The sequence below is a fragment of the Tetrao urogallus genome (genome assembly GCF_951394365.1).
Source record: "Tetrao urogallus genome assembly, chromosome: 2".
Classification (NCBI taxonomy): Eukaryota; Metazoa; Chordata; class Aves; order Galliformes; family Phasianidae; genus Tetrao; species Tetrao urogallus.
Window position 1 is genome coordinate 25,832,521 of NC_136814.1, and position 25,575 is coordinate 25,858,095.

At 37.0% G+C, this 25,575-nt stretch overlaps 1 protein-coding gene across 1 annotated transcript in view; it reads left to right on the forward strand.

Annotated features, from left to right (window-relative positions):
- The window catches only part of PRKCE (protein kinase C epsilon), a gene marked incomplete at both ends in the record, with an annotated part of 268,767 nt that overhangs the window by 145,927 nt on the left and 97,265 nt on the right, over positions 1-25,575 (forward strand). Inside the window, 2 exons of the mRNA XM_079550695.1 lie at positions 23,356-23,515; positions 24,411-24,445. Of these exons, the coding sequence (XP_079406821.1) occupies positions 23,356-23,515; positions 24,411-24,445 (195 nt within the window). The remainder of the gene's footprint in view (positions 1-23,355; positions 23,516-24,410; positions 24,446-25,575) is intronic.

The following is a 25,575-nucleotide window of genomic DNA, read 5'->3' on the forward strand; positions in this document are numbered from 1 at the left end:
GTATGTTTAAAACCCATACTCTGATGCAAGTCCAGCCAGATCTTGCTGGTATAAATCTTCTGGGAAAATACTGCTGGAGTCCTGCTTTTGTGTAGGATTCAGTTACAATGCTTCAGCTCTCACTGGATACCTAGAGGGCAACATCACCTTTTCACGACTTTGGAAAAGAGTGCTGGCAGATCTCACTTCATGAGATTTAGCTCATTGCAGAAACATGGGCAAAAATAAATGTTGTCATTCCGAGGGTAACAAGCCAGCCTTTTTCTGATGTAGGAAAGGTGAACAAAAGTGAAAATATGTGGAACTGATTTGAAAAAGCAGCATTCTTGCTCTCTGAAGGATAAGAAAAGCAAAGCTGGCACCGCTGCTTATGAGTAAGGACCACTCCAATTATTAGCTCTGAAATCTCCATCTTTTATTCTCCAGTAGGAGTCTTACTTTTCCAGGGCTCTGGTGAAGGAGACAAGAATGTTGGGGCATCAGGTCGGCAGATTTTGGTGCAGTAAGCAGCCAGCAGGAAAGAGGCTGCACAAATCCAGGTATGTTTCACTGTTCAGAATTGTACCTGGAATTGCATCTCTAAATAATAAAAAAATAATAAATCTAAATAGTGCACCTCTGTTAGTCTCCTTGATGCTGGGCATAGGAAGACCATATTAGCAGCATCTTTTGGAGAGTTTTGTGGGTATACTGCCTCGTGGTTCCTTTTTGAAGGCTCTCCTCTTACTGTTAATATATTTGCAAACAAGTTTTTTGTTCTCTTCTACCCCGATGGCCGAGTTCAGGCTGGGCTTTTTGCCTTTCTAATTTTCTCCCTGCACATCCTAACAAATTCTTTGTACTCTCCCTGAACTGCCCATCCCTTACATGGGAGACAGATTTTCTGTTTCGCCTGGAGCCTCTGGAGAAAATCCGTGTTCATCCGCATTAGCCTTCCTCCCCACAGGCTCATCTTGTGGCACAGGGGAACAGCCTGCTCCTGTACCTCTCATACTTCCTCCTTGAAGGGTAACCAACCTTCCTGGACCCCTTTAACCTTCAGGACTGAATCCCAAGGGACTCTCCCTTCCACTGTACTGAACATTTCAAAGTCTGCCCTCCAGAAGTCCAAGGTTTAGCTGCCCCCACTCCTGACCTCACCAAGAATTGCAGACTCTACCATTTTGTGGCCACTCTGTCTGTGACAGTTCCTGATCTTCACGTCTCCCACCAGTCCTTCTCTGTTTGTGAACAGTAGGTCTGGACAGACACTTCCCCTGGTAGGCTCTCTCACCAACTGCATCAAGAAGTTCTCTTCCATACACTCTAGAAACCTCCCAGATTGCTTCTTCTGTGTTGTATTGTATTTCCAGCATATATCAGGGAAGTTGAAGTCCCCCATGAGAACAAGCGCTGGCGATGCGCAACTTCTGCCAGCTGCCCCTTTCCAAGGGATGTATAAGCATTTGTGCAATATTTCACAACTTACAGATGATGTACTGTTGTTATTCTAGTCCTGTGGCTAGAGAAACCTGAGACGTTGTGAATTATTCAAATTTATGTCATCAGGCTGCAAAAGAGAAACAGAGCCTTCACAGAGGAGTGCTCTGAGTTCCGACTGATGCTGGAGATTGGTTCCACTCTGGATGGGCTCCCAGCCAGATGACCTTGTAAGGTCATCTTTTCCAGACAGAATGAAGGTTTTTTTTTTTTTTCCAGCTGGAATTATTCTACAAATGCTTGTGCGCGGTTGTGGTGCTGTACCCCTCATTCTTGGGTGCAATGTAGCAACTAGTGGTGCATGAAGAAGCACCTTATCAGAGAAGCAAACTGAAGAGAAGCTGTAGAGTTAGGATTCTCTGTATAATCTAGTATAAGGAACAGAACTTGCTGTAAGGGTTTCTATTTGAAACTTTTCTTGTACATCCAAGAAAAATAATTCTTTAAATGAACTTATGCAAATGCAAACTTTTGTCCTTCTAACAAGCAACAGCAATCACATAGAAAATAAATATGTGCAATGGGAATTCAGTAATTAATATCTTCTACCATGGCTCTGCTGAGCAGTGCTAAAAACCTGTTAGTATGAGTTTTGTACTCTTTTTACTTTATTCTATTCAAGTTTAATTTATGGCATATTTCTTTTATCATATTTTAATCCTTTTGAAAGAAAATCACAGGAAGAAAACAGATTAACATTCTGTTTAATGGCATGTACTGGGATGTAGCTCAAGTGATAATATGAACATTCTGTTAATTGAACACTGGTCATGCAAATATCCTCTTTGAAAGTATTTAGTGCAAAGTCCCATTGTAGTGTGTTGTTTTTTTGTTGTTGTTTTGTTTTTGTTTTGTTTTTTGTTTTTCCTGAGCATTAAGTAGTAGTTATAATTTGGGATAGGATAATTAAATTGCCAAAGTAATTTACAGGGATTTTCCTTTGTTTTTACACTTATTTTTTCGCTAACCTTGCTGAAATCGGTGGCCTAGTATGGATTTTCAAGGAGTTGAAATAGGTTATTTTTTTTATTTTTTGTTTTATAAAACTTATTTAGTAGCATGAGGTTCTGTTTTAATACACTTTTATGTTCTACATTATGTTCTATATACTGTATAATGTATGTTCTACATTATTATGAGCTGTGTCATGACACTTGTGTTGAAATATACAGAAGAAAGGAAGAGTAAAAGTAATTTGAGGTAGCATCAATGCTGCTGTTTTTTCTGATTTCCAAAAGGGTTTCCTAAACCTGCTGTGGCTGCACGAGTGCAGTCTAGCACAATAGGATGGGGCTGGAGGGCACAGCACTCACACTGTGCCTGTGCCGGAGGCTTTGGGGTAGATTGCAGATGCAGCTGGGACTGGGGGCCTTGGTAGCAGGGGAAGCTCATTCAAAGTTATGGGAGCCTGTCTGCTGGCTTGGGTTTATTGAAAAGGAGCCCACTTTGTGCTCTCTGAGAGCACTCCAAAACAAAGTGTACAAACGTGGTTTCTCATCAGATGTTCTTCAGAAAAGGTATCATCACAGATAAAAATGCCACTGCAATGTCCTTCTCAGTTACTATAAAAGTACTCTCTTACACTGTCCTGTTTTTCCTACGTGTAAGATTATCATCTTGCTACAAATTCATCTAATATCTATGAATAAGACAGAATTCATCAATGTCAGCCATCATGGGATCTACATCTGGTGTTATTTGTTCTTTTATTTTGCTGCAAAACAGCTGAGGGCATTTTCAGTTTTGATAGGAAATGCTGAGAAGATTCACTTTGAGAGATACAAGCAATATGGGTAATTATTTGAAGTTATAAATAGTAGCAGTGATATTTAATGCGCAGTGTAAAAAGCTGATGAGATCTCTTAGGTGGTTCCTTGCTTTCAGTTGCAAAACAGAATAATATTTTTTTTTAGTTCATAAAAAATAATAGTAATACTGATACCACAGTGCATTTTGCAGCAGTTAATCTCTGGATATTTGCTCCAGTGTGCTTTCTGCCTGATTTCATCCATCCTCAGCTGAGGAAGCTCTCAGACTGATTCAGGACACAGGCTTTTGAGTTTGCAGTTTGTTTTCCAGGTTGTGAACAGGGGATGTGGAGGAGATGGTTCCTGTCATTGTGCAGGTGCAAGCACTGGGTTGTTGGCTTTACGACTGATGCTTGGGCAGCCGAGCGGGGCTGCTCCTGTGCAGTGGCTGAGAAAGATCTGGCCTTGGCAGCTCAGCCATGGTTCCTTGGGCTGGGGAAGGCCCCAGCTCTGCACTTGGGTCGGAAGAATCTTGCTTCTAGCATGGGATAGAGGAGAAAACAGTAAATCTGGCTGTTATCAGGAGCTCTTGATTATAAATCTGGCTAGTATCTGTTTTGAAAGTCATAAAAGACCTCCCACAGCTCATGGACGAGGATAGAAAATTTTCAGTAAATGCTCATGCTTGCACTGTGTTTTCAAATGGGAGTTCTTTCAGATTTTTAAACTAGATGTGGGATCTTAAAAATATTTTTCTAAAAATTAATTTACAGCTAGATATAAAGCAATCTGATTTTACTGTGAAGTGTACCGATTGTAAAAAAAATAGTGCAAATCTACAAAATCACCATTCCATTTGCGGTAGCTAGAAGGCAAGGGGGAAACATTTACCTTCATTAGTCCTAAGGCTGGAGTTGCAATTGAAACCAACACATTTTTCATCAACATCTTTAGCCGCAAATCGCTTACCCTGCAGTATGCGTGTTTTCCGGAGAGCAGTAGTGATCCTGAGCAAGACGTTGGTTCTTCTGCCCCCATGTGGTTATCTTGTTCAGAACCTGCGACCATTTTAAGACAGATGCTCTGCTGCACTCTTGTCAAAGCTAGCTGGACATTGTCACAATTGCTTGATTTTACATGGTCAGACTTTATTAACTTATGTTGTTCTCTTTATACAAATTAAACTGCAAAATACGTGTTTGGAAGAAAAGATTTCAATTAGCAAAATTGTCTGTCTTCCACTGACAGAATTTGCTGTAAAGTTACCTATTTTTAGTTTCTTCCCTTTCTGTGCTGAAAAGATGCAATCAAGCTCTTTGATGCTTTAGAACAGGGTCGATACCTACATTCTGAAGTCAAATGTTACTTTCCAAAATCACCATTGAATAGTAGAGATTAAACATTCTGTAGTTTAGTTTTTTTCTTTATAATGTATTGAAAAAGTTTGCCTTTGTTTAAAAAATGAATAAATGCCTTCTCCCTATGTAATGATTTCCAACTTCAGTGGGAGAGGAGCTTGCAGAAGAATGTTTGCAGATGGATTCCTTAAGTCTTTTTGCTGCCAATTTTTTTTTTTTTTAAATCTATTCAGAGAATTCAAAATTGGACCTCAGATATCATTACCAAGAAAAGTAACAAAGGACAAACTTTGCAGGCTTTGTAGAAGTGTATCCAGCATGTCAGACCTATTGCTTTTCTTTCCTTCTTTCGGTGCTATTTTCATACAGCTCCTTCAGATTTCTTGTCAAAATAACCAGCTGCCATAAACCCCATGATTATTACGTAAGCTGTGCTGCTACTGAAATACTCATTAATATGGCAAGGTACATGTCATTTCCCACCATGCATTGTCTGAAATTATAATTTTTGTTCTGAATAAGCTTTTTGCTTTTACTCCTCTGTAATAAAAGATATTTTTAGTGGAAGGGATGAAACGAAGTTCGAATGTGTGTGGTGTGTATGTGTGCAGGCAGATTTGAAAGGTATAATTAAATATCTTAGCTCCTTTTTATTAACTCTACTGAGGTTAAATCTGAGACACAGTCTTCTGCCTTATGCTGTTAATTTAGTTTGGTATATGTCCAGTAAGGAGACTTGGTTCTTTTAATTGATTTTGCAGATTTTGAAACCTTGAGTAAGTCAGTCTCTGTAGAGAAGCAGGCTTAGTGTTTGATTCTCAGAATTTATTCCTGGAAGCCCTAAGTCCTATAGTCATGTATTAATCAACAGCACTGTCTTGTCGTGGTTTTTGGGTCAGCCTGTGATAGACCCACGAATCTCTCTGGAGATCTTCTTGGATGCATTTGTGTCCATTTCTTTTGTGCTGATTGACTTTGTAGGGCTGCTCTGAAAAGGCTTCAGCATCATGTTGTAAAATACAATGAAAGATGTTTCACTAAAAAAATAATGGTTTTTGCAAAGTGCTAGCGCTTCTTGTGTGCACTGGAAGAAAATTCCATACTGCTGAGTATTGCTTGGGCAGATAAGGAAAGGCACCACAGCCAAAACGATTCAGCAAAGTTTGTAGATGCCAAAGAACCTTGATTTGAAGAGCCAAAAATATAGTCCTTTTACATTTTCTTTAAACTAGGTCATAGAGCTGTTTAGAAGCAAGTCTTCAAAGTGTCTTTAAATGAGTCCTTCTAAACAGGAAAGGTACTGCAGTCACCTGAAACAAAAAATATGCTCACTGATGGTTGTGGGTGTGAGGTTTTTCAGTAGTGTAATTGAATTTTTCTTTCTGGGTTTCCAATTTTAGAAGCAAACTCCATATTCAGTTCACTCAGCAAAGGAAAATAACCAGAGGAAATTACAGCACAGTGCTGCAACTAATAACAGCTTATATTGTAATGTGTCTAGCACAATATCTGAAATGTAACCATGTTTATCAAATTAAGCTTCTTCAACTAATTTAAGTATCTGGATGGCATTTTTGCATATAATTATTCTGTTTCATTTTTTCCCATGTGGTCTCTCCATGTAAGTTTTAATATTCTTTGGAGGCAGTTTGTCATCTGTTTTCTGACTAGATGGGAAAATAAATAATTGAAATCTTATTTTAAGAAAAAACTGTATTAAGTGACATTTAGACAACTAAATGTTAGCTTGAATGGTATTTCTGATATAATCTTGTTAGATTTCTCTATACCAAGTAGAACTGAGTTTATGTGCTAGTCTGAGGATAAAATTTTTGAGTTACATAAACAGGTAAATTGAGTTAAAGAATAATATTTTGCGATTCATGGATGTGATGCAATACACCATGGTGGCTGCTTACTCTCACAAGAAAAAGTCCTAAAATTCCCAACTGTGTATTGTATATTGCTTATAGTCTCGTAGGAGGTTTTGTATCTGATGGGGTGTACGTGGTGTTTGTGCTTTTAACTGAAAGGTTTGAAGATCATGAAGCATGGAAAACAGGTGAAGGATACAGCTTGTGTTCAAAAGCTTGTTTGCCTTGATTATGAATCTTCTTGGTTTCAAATGCCCATGATTTTTGTTGCTCTTGTAGCCTTCTTTAATAATTTACTTTCTTTTTCATCTTCCATTATTTTAAATATTAATATTCTGCTTTAGTGCTTGGAGAGACTAAGATTCCTAGGAATTCTCCTTTCTTAGAAGTCCCTTACTTAAAATTTCTAAATGTTAATTTGCATTCTTGGTAATATTGCTACAATTGGAATTTAAGTACTAGTCAGTGGAAAGTCACTGAACTGAAGTCATCTGTCTTGAAACCACAAGCACTAAGGGGAACAGATTTTCTGCAACAGGAAAGGCAAAGTATTTGTACATGTTGCTGCCTCTTAGGGTCTTTGGTGATGGCTCCGTACAAGAGGCCAAAAAGTTCTGCCAGTATTTGACAAAATACCTAACTAATAATTGAAGGCATACCTCACTTTCAGAATGGAATTTACGTTAGTAAAGTTTGTAATATAGAACTTGTATGCTGTTAAATTTGCTTTCCTCTGCAGTTCTCCAGATTTCACACATCAGATGTTTTGATAAATTCCACAAGGACAGGAGGTCACGGGAGAGTATATCTATACTTTTATCAGATTTGACTGTGTACATACTGTGTGTGCCCATAAAAATGTGCCGCACAACAGGATAATTAATGTTTTGTCTGTTTTTTTCTAAATCTTTACTTCAGTGCATGACGTATCCAATTCCCTGTGCTGAAGACTCCATATAGGAACATAAGTTCAGTCCAGTCTTAAAAACTTCTATATCATGTGCTGATTTGCTGTGTGGTTTCTGCAGAACTTCAGTCCATCTTAAGTTGTGGGGTTCTTCAGAGCTCACTGCACAGCTGCGCATGCAGAAGTGCCAACACTTCATCAGAGTTCCAATCTTACTGCAGCAAATGATCGTTAGAATGTGCAGGCACTTAAAGCATACAAGTGCACTGATCTTCCTTGAAGACTGGTGAATGAATCATGATCACTCAGAAGGATGTGAATACCAAAAATGAAACAGAAAATCCTGAACTTCTGTTTTATGTAAGACATTTCCTTTCACAATAAATCACTCATACTATTTTTAAAAAGTTGATTGATCTATCTGCCTTCCTACCCACTTCATTGTGAATGATATATAAAAATCTTGGTAGCTTCTATATAAATAGCACAAACTATTTTCTTAAGGAGAGGAGCACTGGGGGCAGTCATAGCCAACGTAGTATTAGTGGAAGATGTAACTTGTATAAATAGGTTTTATTCACTTTAATGACTCCTCCATGCATTTAATTTAGACTTCAGAATAATGTACTCATGCTGAATTGAAGAGAAAGCAGGTATTGAGAAGATCATAGTAGTCATCCTCCTTTGATGTCCGCAGGTTTTAGGCATATATCCTAGCTTTAAGCAGTAGTAAATTTCCTTGGACCTCCTGCATTAACTCATTTTCTTCAGTCAGGCACTTTAACAAGCAGTAGCACATACTGCTTTTATTGGTGTTGCTTTAGCTTCTGTTTTTTCGTTTATGTGTTTTCTAAAGGATCTGCAGTTTGCAAACCTGCTTGGAGACTGGAGACTTGCAACTGGAATCACCCTGTTGTTAACAAACATCACGTGTGAGAGTGTAATCATGCTTCTGGTTGATGACAATCTGCAAATAAAATAGCATTTTATAGGGAAAAAACACTGTTGGCATAAGTTCTAAATATTTAGGAGAGGTTTATTTTATAGTCTCTGTATCAACTTGCTTCCAAGCTCATAGAATAGCTGCAGGATATTGAAGATACAGGATTAAGGAAGTGATTCTCTAATGTTGGATATAAGCACCTGTCTGTCTCATAGTGCTTAGAATTGATGGGAAGAAAGTCCAAGGGGAAAAGTGCAGAGGCAGTGTGCAAGGGACCCTTGCCATGGGCCTTCTGAATGATGTTGGGCAAATCACAAAATGTCTCTTAGCTGTGCTCTGAAATGCTGCTTCAGGGAGGTGCTGCTGGGTGTCACATACTCTGGCTGCTGTTGTGCCCATGAACTCAGCTAGGCTAGTTGTGACATCAGGTCAGATCTGAGAGAAAGATTTTGCATGTTTTTCATGTATTTGGGGTGTAGGCATGGGATAACTTCTCACTAAGTCAATTGGCTTTTAGATATGGATTTATTAAAACAAATTTCTGATTTATTCTTCATTAGTAGTTGTTTGCTTTGATATTATCAACTTTACTTGCATATTATTATTCAATTAAAAATAATATTGCTGTAGTAGAATTTTTTTTATTTATGTGTCCTTTTTTGTCATTTTGTCTGCCAGTGATTCATTTCATTACTGAACAATACTCCAAAAGTTTGAGCAATCACAGTCACTGTGACTACTGCATAAATAATCCTTGTGAGATGTCACGTGGTATACAGCTATACTATAGCTCTAGCTATTGTACCCCCAAAATCTAGGTGGTGGAAGAAAATGGAGAATCAATGCTTACTCTATTAGAAGTAAAAAAAAATTGATTGTGAAAGAGATGCCATTTTTCAGAACTTTGACTTAGAGGAAAGCAATAACATTGTAGCATTAAAAAAAAAAAAAAAAAAAAGGAATTGGCTGAAATAATTCACAACTTAGGACCAGTGATATGATATCATATCGCTGAGAAAGGGTAACTTTTCCACAGTATTTCAGTGGGCATTAGCAGATGTTCAGCCTCACGTTGTGTGCATGTCTAAATGGGTGATACTATGAAGTGGCAGCATGACGATACTCATCTGTGGGAATGGAAGGAAGTGGGTAACCTGTTCAGAATAGAGCAACAATTTTATGCTGGTCTGTAGCCTTTCATCTCATGATTGCTCCAGTCATTAAGAAACTTATAAACACCCATGTTAGTTTACTGTGAAGGTTTCGGAGGGAGTGATTCAGAAAGTATTCCTGATGCCATGATAGAGCTACAGCTGTTTTCCTTCTGGTGGTGAATAGCATGCTTTTCTTGCCTTCACGTGCTCCTCAGGACAAATGTCAGGCGCTGATATCTCTGCTTTTAACTTATGCTGCAGCCTTCCATGCTTTTCTAGACCATCTCTAATCCACCTTTTTTAAACGCACACTTCTAGCATAATGATCTTAATATTTGAAATGTCTTCTATTAAATAAAGTTTTATTTTTACCTTTAGTTTCCAGGAACACTTTATATTCTGTTTTCCACGTCGCTTGCAAAGATCATTACAATGCAGATGGAGAATCATATTCAAATGATTTTGTTTCTTGCTTTCTAAGGGACAAGTGCACTTGGTGTTTCCTGCTGAAATAGATACTGCAATAATTATTTTAAATAAGTTTAGATGCTGCTAATAATAGTGCTAATGCTTGCTCAGAGGAATGCTTTATTCCCCCTAATGTTCTGTGTGGGCTGGCTGAAAGTCACTCAGCTTCCTCTAGTTTTCTATAGCCCATTTCAGATTTTTTCCATCAAGAAATTAGAGATATTTTGTGTGCTAAGGTGATATCCATGTGTGTAGGAGAATAAGCACACTGATTCTGCAATATGGGCATGTTGGCTCCAGTTTGAGAATATGGGCAGCTATTCTGAATACCTCCAGTCTGGGATACAGGATTTAAGACACTTTCAAGGAAAGGAATTCAAATGGTTGCATTGCATCTTACAAAACGTGTATTTTTGAATGTAAGTTTTTTGTGGGGTCCTAAAAATGGAGAAGCACAAAATCGCTATGCGCAAATCACTAGCTTATCACTTAATGATACTAGATTCTCAGGAGTGTGCCCGATAGACTGAAAAGAAAGGTCTGTATTACTGTGAACTTTGTAACAACTCCAGGATGAATAGTAAAAAGTATCTTTTACTTCAATAGATTTTTGGAGGACTTGGATTAAGGAGCACTGTTTTTTAACACTTCTTGGAAATAATCTTACTATTTTTTTCATGGTTATTAAAATATTTGGGCAATTATTTTTAGGTTGTGGAAGAAGGAAAAAGGCAGACTATTGAAAAGTCTTTATTAGGTCTTGATTGCTTCAAAAATACATTTTTTTACATCTTTATTTCTATTTCTCAAAATGCAGTAGTTTTTATTTGACTACTGTATGCTAATGGAAAAGTTAATGCTTTAGTGAAGAAGAGTTCCAAAAATTCTTTTCCATGTGTAAGAATATATTTGATTTTTGTATGTGTTCTACACCAGAATAAGACTTCAAAGGAGACACTAGCTCTTACTTATGCAATTTCTGATGATAATATCATTGTGCTGTGTGATAATCTTTTCTGGATAATTTGCATATTGTTAATGAAGAAACTTATTTTTTTCTGAATTGAAATGATTGTAAAAAAAAAAAAATTCATGAGTTCTGTGATGTGTCACGTACAGTCAAATCAGAATCTCAAGCTGTAGAGCTGTCAAAATCTTTAAAAAAAGATAGTGGGAACTTCTCTCTAGAAGTCCTTTCCTAAAGACAACTGCTGTTAGGGTTTTTTCGAGGAACTCTGCCACCTTCTTGGTTAATTCACACTTAGAGAAAGTAAGTGGGAAATCAAAATCTCTTAGAAACCAGCTTGGAAGTACTGCCATATGTTGTAGCTCTCTTGAGATTTTCCAAGTTTAAAAAAGGAGGAAAAAAATGGAAAAGTAATCCAGCCTTCCACTGCAGCTTTCAACTGCCACATTCTACAAGCAGACGGTTCTGGGATCTGTTAAATCAAATCTCCATACACCACACTTCCCAACTTGTGAACTGATAAGTGGTACAGCTTCCTGGGGCAGTATTGAAGTTTACCATGGGAACAGCTAAATCAGTGACAGCAGCAATAAGGAGGCACCGAATATTTTCCTGTATCTTACAGCCAGCTGACTTTCCCATTCTTATTCAGCAACCTGATAAGGCTAAGTTAAAATGAATTATGGAGTGTTTGCATGTGAGCTGAGGTGCATGGAAAAGTAAATTGGACAGAAAGGGTTTGAGATCATAAACTGTCTTGAATTTCTTTGGAGAAGCTGTCTTAAAGTGTCTGCTATCTCTTGGCCTCTTGATAAACAAAACAATAAATTGAGCATTACAGTGATCAGCATTTTACAATTGATAAAGCAGTGTTTATTTTTACAGTTTGGACTTGCACTGCACGTGGGTATCTGGATGAGATGGTATTGTCAGTGGCATCAGAACTGCTTTGTCTCTTTATGACAGCTGAAGTCAGTACTGCTGATGGAAGGGACAAGTCGAGTGCTGAATGGAAAACAGAGCAATAGGAAAATGAGGGAAACATTCAATCAGCAGTAATTCCAAGAATTGTTTTGTTTCCATTTTTATTGTCTCAGCTACTTTCTGGACTAAACAGGGAGAAAGTTGTGAGGAACTTTAAATAACAATAGACTTTTTTTTTTTTTTCTTTTTGCTGAAGCAGAAAATAAAATGTTTCAGTATTTTTTTCCTGTGTTCAATTTTCTTTTCCAGCAACAGTATACAGATACACTGCCCAGAATTTAACAAATATTTTTCTTGGAAGGTGTACAATTTTAAGAAATGTTAGAAGTAGATTTTCTCCCACACAAGTTGATTAATTTTTGTATAGAGTCTCGTCGTATATTTTAAAAGTCAACTATCAGTGAGTGCTGTGAGGATTTGTTAGTACTGAAATGCTTTTAGTCTGAGAAAGTTAACTAACGCTGAAGTAGAAAAATCAGTTGGTTTGGAGTATTGTGAAATGATACAGATAGTTACCTGTTTTAATTTGTTAAGCTATTCTTCCAAACCAATTCTTGCCTGCATAAATATAGCTTCAGTTAGCACAGTCACGTATCTGGAGAAAACAAAAGCAGATCTAGACCACTTTCTAATTTCTGGAGTTGTTTCAATGAACTTGATTGCTTGAGTATCTTATAGAAGACCTTAGTGAGTCTAACCTATCTTCTTCAGGCATGAGAACATTGATTCTCCCAGAGCTGTGCAAGGCAGGTTTCTAGATCCATCTGAAAAGAAAAAAATACATATATGGACAGCTCTTTTATGTAGCTAACTTTAAATACGTTTAGATCTGCTTGTTCTCATGAATGAGTTTTCCATAACAGGGAGAGTTAACTTCCCCTTATTGAAAACAAATACTAAAAAAATAGTTTTCTGATTGACAGCAATACTTAATTCAGATTAGCCTTGGAGTTTGAGACATTGATGTGGGCTACATTGCTCACAGTTTCTCCCACAGTGATCAAGAAGAATATTCTCTGATGTGCTGTCTTTCATCAGACTTAGGTTTGCTTTCATTCCTTCCTCCTCCTTTTTTTTTTTTTTTTTTTTTTTTTTTTCCTCTGTCCTATTTGTCTCTGAGTTTTGTTCTGCAAAGTGAAAGGATTAAAACTGCATCCATTTTGGTTGTCTTTCTTCTTTTTTATTTCCGCAATTGCCACAGTAACATACCTCATCATCCAATATCCCACCCTTCCCACTTCCCAGCTGCTTCCATCAGTAAGTGAAGCATTCCTGAATATTACATTAATTTTACAGAGCTACGAAAAACAAAATATATAGATCAACTCATCTGTTACTTCTTTAAAGGCTGTTTGCCAGTTCTTTCCCCATATAAATATTATTTTTATTAGAGATATAATCTGCAGTAGGTTAAGAAAAAGTGCCTTAGGTCCTCTTAGATTACATCAAACAGCTGATACTTAAACACTTTTCTGAAACTCTGACTCAGCTGAAAATTAAACATCCATTTAAGAATCTTTTCATAAGCTAGAAGTACTCTTCAGTGTTTTTTTTATGAAGGCTTGGACCTTGTGCTGACTGAATCACTAAAAATATAAAGGACCCTGAGACATCTGTGTTTCCAAAGACTGGAGAACAGGGACTAAATAAATACTGGAACGTTGGAGGTAGGAAGATTGGAGTATCAAGATGACAGCAAATGTCAGGAACATAAAAGCTTTTGTAACTCATTTAAAATCTAGTTTTGTCTTCTGTCATGGTGTTTGTAATATGATAAGACACAATTTGACCAGTCCCCATAGTAATTTGAAGTAATATAACTAGTGCATAGATTAAAGTACTACTAGAGCTGCCCTTCCCTTCCCTTCCCTTCCCTTCCCTTCCCTTCCCTTCCCTTCCCTTCCCTTCCCTTCCCTTCCCTTCCCTTCCCTTCCCTTCCCTTCCCTTCCCTTCCCTTCCCTTCCCTTCCCTTCCCTTCCCTTCCCTTCCCTTCCCTTCCCTTCCCTTCCCTTCCCTTCCCTTCCCTTCCCTTCCCTTCCCTTCCCTTCCCTTCCCTTCCCTTCCCTTCCCTTCCCTTCCCTTCCCTTCCCTTCCCTTCTTTTTTTTTTTTCTGCTTTTCAGTCTTGAAATCTATTTGCTTCATATTTTTAAAGCTTTTCCTCATAACCCAGGGACTAGATATAGTGCTATGTTTAACAAGAGCCAAGATTCTCATGTAACTGTGTTTCAGCTAGCACACTTCGTAAAACATCAGATACTGAAAAAGTTTGTTGGAAGAAATCTCCTCTTTGTTTCCTGAGGATGTACAAAAGGAAAAATTGAGAGTATGTTTACAAACTGTGGCCTAAATATTAGAAATTAGTGCTGTTTAACTGTTAGCGAGTGTGTGGTAGGCCCTAAGTTGTTTCTACAAAAGTTAAAACTGTTGTCCCACCTTATTTACTCTGTGTTGTTTTTTTTATCACTAGATATTGTACATTAAAATAACCTATATTTTGAAGCCAAAAATAAATAAGAAGCCTTAAAACTTCTCTAATTTAATCTTGTTATTGAGAAACTTATTCTTTTCTTCTGCCAGTGGTAGATTATAAGGATAGTTGTGTAGTTTGTGTTCCCCATCCTGTCCCTCTACCCCTCTCAGAAAAAAATCATATAGCACATTAAGGCACTACTGACAGTATTCAGACTCACAATTTATAGCTACCTCATGGTGTTGTGCCCATAAGCCTGACAAGGAAAAAGAACTTACTGCTTAGCACGTGCTTCCATTTTTACAGTGCTGCAATAGATACTTAGAGTTAACATCTAGCAGGGCAGGTAAGTAGTGCTTCAAATATTGGAAAAGTTCCATTGAAAGCCATCGCACATTGAATATGCTCTTTCATATAACCATATTCAGAAACGCTTGGCTGAATTGAATTTTTTAAGTAGTGTGCTGATAATAAATCATACTTCAGGATTTACATAATGTATCTATTATTGTTCACTGAATTGAAATTAGTAATAATATATTTAATATTGAAAGACATAGATAGGAGAGTTGCTTTAATAGCACAGCTTGTGAGTCAGAGACGTTCCCAATTAAGCTTTTGTTGTACAGTGGAAGGGAGGCGAGGTGAGTTAGAATATCCTCCCACATTTGCAAAAAAGGTGATGAAAAAGGGAATGATTTATTTTGCCGTGGGCTTTTTTTTTTTTTTTTTTTTTTTTTTTTTCTGTTACAAATGGTTAGGAAATGGACCAGATGAGATTGCTTGTAAAAGACATCTGGGGTGTCAGAATATGTCCCTTAGTGAGAAGATGTAAACCAGAAAGAGCAAGATATTGGAACACTGGTAAAAGTGTCTTGTGGGTTATACATCAGACTAAAAAGGGAAAAGTTGTGGCAGATGTTTACTGGTGGAATCTGTCTTGGAGAACAATCCTTTCTAAGGTGGTGAGTGACACTAATATCTTTCAGTTGTTTTATTCAGTTCAACAATAAAGTTGTGAGGGGTGCAAAGTGCAAAGGTTGATTACCTATGGACTCCTGCAACCTCCCCGCAGGAAAAGAAAAAATTAACTTTGCTGTTGAAATGAAGACGAATCTTTTACCCGTGAAGTGTTGTGCGTGCTTTGCAGCAGAGCAATGATATTTTTTAAGACCACGTCTTTTTAGAGTGGAGAGCTATTTGTAAAAAGATATAAGTAGTAAGATGAAAAAAGAAACATGCTTAAACCTTCTTAATTATATTAAAAACATTGATCTTTCTGTCATGCTGACTAGCTGTCAGCCACAGAGGTCTCTGGTGCAGTTTTTGTGCCTTGGGCTGTCATGATGGGACTTTCATCAAAGCACTTTTTGGTGACACCCTGATCCCCAATCAAAGCTATGATCGTCTGAAAGACTTAAAATCCCTGTCATACAAGCTCTACACAGCTTATGCAACTATTAGAAAAACAGTCATAAACTATTCTGATCTATCACAAACATGTGCTTAAAATACTGTCATTCAGAATCTATCTGGTTTAATGGTTTCCTGTGGGAAAAGGGCTTTGTCCTGGGATTCTCACAATGCTGGTTTTCCTTCTTAGCATCACAACATCATTTCCTTTCCAGGAGGCAACAAAAGCCAGTGGCTCAGCTCATCCTGCCTGGGGCTCTGTTAAAATAATTCATGGATAAACCATTTTGAAAGGCCATTTTCTACAAAAGCCTTGACCGTGATATTGTGTCCTACTTTCCTTCTTTCCTTTAAGCCAAACAAAGGATGGTCAATAGGAACGTGTGTCACCAGACTATCCACCATCTCAGGCAGCTGGGCACACTCTCAGGAGCATGCTGCAAGCGTATTGCAGGTCAAGTCTGCAGACAGGCAGCAATAAACATGGAAATCTGGTTCCAGGGATGGCTTTACTAATCATAGTTATAATAATCTTATAATAGTATAGCGTGTTATACATGTAGTTTGTTCATTCAAAAGATCTACTTGTTTCAGCATTTGTAAATGATTGATTTAATGAGAGATATTGTACTTGTTTGCTTACCAGGACTTAACACTATCAATACTAACACCAGGCTACTAATACTATTCATTATTCATGTCTGGATCAACATGGTTTGAATTTCACTATTGCAGACTAAATTCATTGATCTCCCCTATTTGTTAGCTTATGAGGTCAACTTATCCACAAAAACTGTTTTACATTTTGCATGTTATTATTGTACACTGTATACTTTTAAGCATGAGTAAACCAATTGCATTCACTGGAGTAAGGTTTCTCTCCTGAATAACAGCTTCCATATTTGCCATAGTAGAATTTTCACCTCTCTGATTTCAATTGCAGATTTTTTGGCCTAAAGACATTGTGTTCAAAGTGAGACTGTTGCTCCTAAAGGATAATAGGGCAAGACTGAAGTAACCCTAGATAGCATCGACTTCTTTTGTCCCATTGTCTGATTTTGTCACCTTTTAAACTGAAAGCACTCTAATTCTTGCTCTCTGGAAAATGTGTTCAATGTTATTTTTTTTTTTTTATCTTAGCCTTGAAACGTGAAATGAACTTTTCAGAAAACCTCACATAGCAATAACTTCCCTAAGATATTTTCTGTAATATAACAAAGAGTAAATTAAAAATCATAGTTATCATTTTCTTCATGAAAACCATATTTCTTAGAATTGTGAGTATTAAATACCACCAGCAAAGAAACTGAGAGAAAGAAGGAGGAATTTGTCACTGATTTTCTTACTTCATGGATTTTACAAGTATTTATGTATAGGGATTTCTACTCTTGCCTCTTAGATGAAGGCAGGAACCCATCATTTCTGTCTCTTAGTGAACTAACCCTTTGTGAGATAGTGGGGTCTAAAACACAGATTTGGCACTCAATATCTGTATCCTACTGGTTGCCCTGTCAGCAGATCCTATAAAATAGAAGTTTGTTCATTAGATCTTAGATATAGTAAAACAATGTGCGTTCTGAAGAAAACCTCACGTTACTCCATGTTGTTAACACCTCAAGCTTGTCATCAACTTTATGGGCATTGTGTAGAGGGAATGCAGCATGACATGAGGGCTCATTTCACTTGCTTTCTTACGGAAAGTTTCGGTGTCATTTAATGGAGAACTTTGCTCAAGCAAGCATAGGACCGAGTTCCTCTTCACCACCAACCTCTCCTTCAGCACAGTAGGCAGGCCATGGCTGTGGTGTCAGTCTCCTTTCATGCTCAACATCACAGAATCACAGAATCGTAGGGGTTGGAAGGGAACTCCAGAGATCACTGAGTCCAACCCCCCTGCCAAAGCAGGGTCCCTACACCAGCTCACACAAGTAGGCATCCAGGCAGGTCTTGAACATCTTCAGAGAAGGAGACTCCACCACCTCCCTGGGCAGCCTGTTCCAGTGCTCCGTCACCCTCACCGTAAAGAAGTTCTTGCGCACATTTGTGCAGAGCTTCCTATGCTGCAGTTTCTGGCCGTTTCCCCTTGTCCTGTCTCCTCACACTGCTGAAAACAGTCTGGCCTCGCCACTCTGCCCCACACACCTTAGATATTTATAGATCTGGATCAGGTCCCCTCTCAGTCCCCTCTTCTTTTCTTAAGACAAAACAGACCCAGTTCGCTCAGCCTTTCTTCATAGGGGAGATGCTCCAGGCCCTTTGCTATCTTTTGGTCCTGCTGGGCCAAAGAGTCTGCTGGACTCTTTCCAAGAGACCCCTGTCTTTTTTGTACTGGGGAGCCCAGAACTGGACGCAGTACTCCAGATGAAGCCTTACCAGGGCAGAGTGGAGGGGGAGGATCACCTCCCTCGACCTGCTGGCCACACTCTTTTTAATGCACCCCAGAATGCCATTGCTGCCACCCAACGGGGCTGGGAAATTTCTGAAAATTGAATAAAAATTCTCAGTATGCTGAAATTGCTGTAGTACCTTTGGTGCCCACTAGACTTTTTAGTAGTTTTTGACTTTATGATCTGCTTTACTGGTTGAATCAATTGTGGAAGTATTTCCACTTGAAAGGATGTGGAGAGTCACTATTCTTTCTGCTCTGAGGAAGTAATGAATACATTTGTGATAAGAGTAAAGAAGAGAAAGTATGAGCTAGGAGTAAATAATGGCTCAGTATGAGGCAACTGGGGATGTATTTAAAGCATTTTTAAAAAAGGAAAGTAAAACAGGCCCTGAAACAGAATGTGCCTCTCACGCTTCAATCACTTTTCATTTGTTCATGTCTCAGGGGAAGTCTTTAAATACATGTAGGCAGAATCAAGATATAGATTCAAGATATAGTAACTAAAATCTTTGTGTTTGCTCTTTACTAGTGAAATTGACCGGAAAGTGTATGCTTTTAGGAAAAGACTTATAAAAATTGCATGCTCTTTCTATACCTGTCATGTGTCCAATCTGTGTTCACCCATAAAAACTTCATGAAATCCCGTTATTGTCTTTACCTTACTATTTTTTATTTCAAATTACCAGATCAGGTGTTGTGTGTGTTAGTACTGAGAAAATCATTTAAAAGAAAGCAGAAGGAAATGTGAACCCATGGGGTTACCTTTTTTGTGTTTGATTTGGTCATTATTTTTTTTTTTCCTAAGGGTTTTCTTAAATCCTTCATCAGTTTGCCTGAAGAAATCTTGATGACTTTATATAAATTTCTACTGTAGAGGCCCAAAATAAGAGTTCAGCAATAATCCTTTGAGAGTTAAGTTTGATAAGGAATAAGCTGGTTATACTCAGTCATGATATCTGAAGGGTCCTAGATATTGTTCCTGCCTCTTCTGTATTTCCAACAAACATTAGGCAGATTACTTCCATGCCTTCTCTGTGAAATGTCAACAGCCTTGCTTAAACAGGCTGTTTGTACAGTTTATTTTAGATGTTATGTAATGCCAAACCAAAAGCTCCTTTTCTTATATACATACTGATGGAAATGGTCAGTGCTTAAGTATTCTGACAAAAGGTCTCAGTAATAAACTTCTGTTGAATTGCTGTTCCTTTACATTTGATGCTCAATTATGCTTTTTTTTTTCTTTGTAATGATTAAGAGATTAAGCAATATTATTTTTTTTATTTATTTATTTTTATGGACCCCTGGTTGTAACTAGGGATGGCAGAACTTGAGGACATGCAAGAGATGCACAAGGTGAAAAGCAGTTTGTATCAGTTTGTGTAAGGAGCACTGTGGAAACTGTAATGCTCTATTGTGGAGGGATGTGTTAGGTAGCTCCTACTACAGTTGCCATTATCCATGGCCTACAGCTTGGCTTTGGTAAACATTTTATTGGAAATTCTTATTTGTTTTTTCTCTCCAAACCCTGATACTCCCTGGGTGTTTCTTCCTCTATATGAAAGGAGGTGCCCAGTGCACTCCAATTTACAACTCCCCAGTCACAGTAACAGTGAAAGCAGTGAAACTTTTCTGTGAATGTCATTTCTCTCTCTCATTTTCTGCAATATTTTTTCATGTTTTTGTTTGTTTTCAGAGTTATGTAACTACTTGAAACTTACAGGGCATGGAACTGAAATGCCAGACTTTGCTGTGCTGAATAATTGTTGCAGATGGTACTCCACACCAAACCTTTCTCATTTATGCTCAAACCTCATTATAAATGGATTCCAAACATGTATCAGCTTTTGTTATTTAGTGTTCAGAGTCTTTATCTTCCAGTCTTGCCCTCTTTGAGGATTATGGAGTACTCTGCATTACTTTCTTGTCTTTTAAGTTAAGGTGTAAAACGTACTGAACAGAAACCGTGTGATTAACAGTATTAAATGAAGTTCCAAACAGCTCATTTAAACATCCATTTTGCAATTTCTGCAAGTATTCATGAATTTCATGGAATTTTGAATTCTAGATACTTCTATTGACTTTTATAATGCTTCAAGTGCTTTGAAGTTAAGCCTGCAAGACTTCAGGACTGTGTACTTTGAAATTGTAGGCAATATATTTGTATGTACATGTAAGTATGTAAAAAGAATTATACTGTATTGATTTCCAAATAACTGAGAGTTACACTTGGCTGCAGTGAAAAGATGCAAAGGCATTAATGGGTACAGTATAAGGCAAAATTAGTCCTAAATTCAGCAGTTCTCAAGTGCCGTCACAGAAAGCCTAAAATCAATATGCTGCATTGTAAGTATTCTCCATGAATACTCTGAAGTGATCATGAGCTTTCCTTATTCCTCCTTCCAGAAATGAAATTTGAATAGGGTAAACTGAATAATACAAAGAGTTGATGGACTCCAAATCAAAACATGGAGCATAATGTATTTTACAAAAAAAAAGAAAAAGAAAAAACAAAAACAAAACAAAACAAAAACCCACAGCTTTTACTGAGGAAATGATAAGCCTCTGTGACTGTTTAGAAGTGCTGTGTGAAGAAATTTTTCTTTATGTTGGAAGTGCTTGTAGCCTGACTATGGCAGGTTCACTTAATTTTCGTTTGAACTCCTCTGCTAAGAATATAAATGACGTGATTGGACACTGTGCTATATCTTAATAGTATTTTCTGTTATATACCAGTGTAAGACTTTTTCCTTTAAAAATAGCTTTTAAAGGCCAGTTTTGTTTGTGTTGCCAGAGTTTCCAAAATAAGACTTGAAAATGCTAGTTGGCTCTCTCAACAAGATGTTTCCATTTTTTCCTGACTACTCACTCTTTTCTGAGATTGTGACTTTCCTGCTCATGAAAAACAAGAAAATCTGGGGGCTCAGTTTTAAATGGATGTCTTGAGGAAACTGAATGTATGCCTCTGATGTGACTGGTCACATATGACTTAAATGGATTTAAAGTAAAGGTATTCACAGTGCTTATAGAGTGGAGTGACTCCTTATAGAGGAGTGACTTACAGCCTTGGGCATGATCCTGTGGGCACTTCATCCTGACCTGAATCACCTGGAAAGTAACTGCCTTGGTTTAGGTCTGTTGTTCTGAACATCACAGTGATTTGTGCAAGACAGTTTTAAGACTGTAGAAAGGCTTTGCTGATGTGTTCTCACTGAATAACAGTAACAGCGACCGAGCTAGCAGAACTTAATGTAAACCGAGAGGAAAACTGAGCATAAAGCTCCTGGGTGGATTCGTTGTTCTTGTGCCTTGATCTATTTGATGACCAGTGTGGTGGAGACCTGCTGTTCAAGCTGGAAATTTCAGGACTGGTGTATTGCTTCTATCATTTTTCAAGTCAGTGCATTTCTGAAAAAGACACTGGTCTGTTATTTTAACTGTAAAAATTGGAAGTGAAAAAAATGAAGCTTCAAAAACGCGTTCGGGATAGAAATTTAAGTAATGCAATTATTTTTAGAGATGTATTGATAAAAAGCAAACAAAAACTAACCCTACTGTTATGATGTTTTGTTGATCTAGTCAAAAGATTTTCATCTGCTCTGTAAAATTACATGTGCTTTATCTGTTAACAGTTACTTTTGAGACCAAAAAAAAAAAAAAAGAAAGCAAAAAGGAGAAAAGTGACATTGTAGACTGATTATCATACCAACTGTGAGCTGTGCACTCTCAGAACATCTTGTTCTTTTCATAAAAACAGATAACTGTCTGTGAAACCTCTCCAAGAGAGTAGTGTGTTAGCTTTCTCATATCCAGACTGCATATGTCAGCAATTTCTAAAATCTGGGTGATGAACAGAAGAGCTGTTCCATGTAACCTATAGAATCATTTCTCACAATAGCTTTTTTTTTTTTTTTTTTTGAAGACAGGAAAGACAGGTTTCCAGTGACATTTTAAAGTGATTAATTGATTCAGAAGCTGGAAATAAGAGTATTTGATAAGATTTCCAACTACATGCTATGCTTACTCTGTGAAAAGTGGTTTTTCTCCCAATAGACTGTGATATTTCTTAGAAGTTGGAATTTTACCTAATGCACAAAAATAAGCCTAATTGCTGATTAGTTATTATTTCATATCTCTTTCTTGAAGGAGAATTAGAGCCATTATTTTGATTGCTCTTTGACATAAACAAAGGAGTAGCATTGCATGTAAGTCAGCACTTATTTACTGAAAACTCGGAATATAAAAGCAGTGCTATTCTGGCCATCCACAGATGGATCTGGTGGGGTGAAATCACACTTTCAATTGAGATGTTCTGTATGATATTACTGTGTAAGGAACATGGTATTTCTAGGGTGTAAATGAATTCAACAATGTTATGTTTTTTTTGCCCTTGCTGTGCACTGAAAGAAATTGATCTTGATTTCTGATTCTCTGCACTGTTTTCATCAGCTTAATTTAAAATCATTTTCTAAGAATTTCTAAATAAATATCTTTCAAATTTACAACACTATGAGTTATTTTGATGGATTAATTCCTCAAAAATAGGGACTAGTTAAATATTTGTAACACAATGAGATTGCTACAGATTTGAGCTGTTCTCCAATGATTTATTTCCAGTGCATTATTGTTAAATGTTGTATTAGTACTTGGAGATGTCTAACTCTACATGTCTTTATGCTATTATAATGATTCCGTTTAGCTGAGTAAAAAGTATTAATACTTCAGTGTTATATTTACTGATTTAGGAAGGCCGGTGCATAGATTCAGTGTATGATTGGATTTTGGCCTTCCTAAGTCTGGTATTCTAATTTCAAAAGATATGGGTGGTTCTAGGAATGCCCATCAAGTATTGTCTTTCATTAATGACTGTACACTATTCTTCGTTTCTAATGTGAATATAGACTAATGGAGGTTATTAGTAACACTTTTCAAAATTATATTTTAGGAAGAGCACCCAATGTATTATGATGGATTTTTCCAAAGGTTTTCATTCTGAGACATACCTGAGATATAGTAACTTTAATTTTTGTTTCCTCTACCATTACATCTCATATACAACCAAACAGGAAGTGGTTGAGAGGAACAGCTTCTTTCGTTTGAAAATTTTGCTGAAAGTGTTTTAGTACCTAAGTGAATTACTAGAGCCTGAAGCTTAGACCATAATCATACAGCCAGTACTTAATCTTTTTTACTTCTGTTTCAGCACCCAAGGACAATGAAGAACGTGTATTTCGGGAACGGATGCGCCCCAGAAAACGGCAGGGTGCTGTACGACGCAGAGTCCATCAGGTCAATGGCCACAAGTTTATGGCCACCTACCTTAGACAGCCAACATACTGTTCACACTGCAGAGATTTTATATGGTACGAAGTAACTTTGGTTTGGTTCTCTTTGTAAATTTGTAGGTGTGAAATTTGGACCTATTGCTATTACTGGACAACTACATTTTGCCAAGATGTCTGAACTTCTATTTAGAAACTTGAGTACTACCACATTTCTCCTAGGAAATGCTAAGCTTCTACAACTGTTACTGAAGATAAAGGAATATGGGGACGTTAGATTTCTGAAGTTCCCATCTTAGGGATACTTAGTGTGCAGTCTCTGTCATTGCAGTATACGTTGAGAACTCCCTTTTAGAAAAAAAGTTCATGTTTAGCACTCACAATTTTCAGATAAAGGATGGAGTAATTTGGTTTTGAGGTTTCAGTGATTCTATTGATGTTTTCCACAGCTACCCAGAGATATTGATTTGCACATTAATGTATATAAGATCTGATGTGATCCATAAGTAGAATTTTATAAGAGCGTGAAGTGAATGAGTCTTCATCAGTGTGAAACCATGTAATTACACTGTACATGAATTCAACTACATTCTTTAAGAAAAGTCTGCAGTTTAGGCCTTAGGTTAGCAAAGATAATTTCAAGCAACAGTATTGGCAAATGCAGTCTTTTGTCAATTTATAAAATTGCTCAGTGACCATTTTAGTTTCTCTCTGTGTCCCTTGGCTTTACCTTTTTTGCTATAGTAAATGTCTTTACTTCTGAATCTCTTCACAGGCTGTATTCCAACCTTGTACTGCTTAGTGACTGAAATGGGGTACCTGCTTGAACTAATCTCATTACAGGAATGCAGATATCAGATTAGTGATTAATTAATTATTTTAAGCCTGTAGATATCTAGTAAAAAAGGGGGGGGAGGAATGTTTTTCATTTTTATATGTATATATTCTGCTCTCTAAAACACTGTTTTATTTTCAGGGGTGTAATAGGAAAACAGGGATACCAATGTCAAGGTAAGAGAAAGTCTATGGGGAAACAGTTTGAATACTTATGTTGTAACATATTAATAATAAATAATATTATCATCAAACAATTTATATGTACAACGATGAGGATTTAACACAAGTTACTTTGAATATTTTGGTCTCACCAAAGATTCAGTCTTTAAGTCACAGTAAGATTTTCAAGACTGTTTGGTCGTAGGCAGTATATGTGAAATAGCAGCACAGTTAACATCTCTGAACAGCAAATCCTAGCCTCTCTTCTCTGCACATTCAACTGGAATGGCATGTCTGGGGATGTAGGCTTCTTTGTTTTTCATCTCATGCATTTTAAAATTGTCTTCCTTCTCCTTAAGTCTTTATTCAACTTAAGAATTACTATTTGAAAATGCCAGGTAATTGCATAGACTGTAATTAAATAGATGAGATAATTATAGAGGTCATAATTAAAGTAGGTTATAGCAAAGACTGCACAAATGCTTCATTTTGAACTCAACTTTTCATCTGAATTTCTTGTACTCTTAATTTTTTTCATGCAGTCATTTCTTGGGATGATGTTTATCAGCTAATTCTCATGTGACAAGTAAAAATGATCAAATTAGTGATGATTTTTCATTACAAAAGGCTTGATGAAATTTCACTGTTAATAAATAAATGCAATAAATGATTTTACATGCTATAATAAGAAATATTGCATTAATGAACAGTTGAGATTCCCTGAGTTTTGTTTTGTGTTTTTTTTCTCTCAGCAATCACCAATGCAAGAGGAAAATAAAATTCATTCTTTTACCTCTATGCAGTTTTCTCCTCAAATAAATCACCTTGAATACTATAGCGTTATAGTCCTTGTAATTGTTAATCTTTTGTATCTGCAAATGTTATTAATTGCTTAAGTAATCAGTATAAATATTGAGAAAAATATTTCTGCCTCTTGAAACACTTTTATTTTTATCAATGTTTGGTAATATATTACAGAAGGAGAGTTCACCTTCTTTGAATCTTACAATCAATTACCTTTGTATCTTTTTTTCACTGGAGTCTCTTCAGACAATAATTGTTTTTTACGTTTGGGTCTCTTATAATTTGGAAATCAATTATTTATCAAATAAATCAAATGTTATGAAAACATCAGGAAAACACGT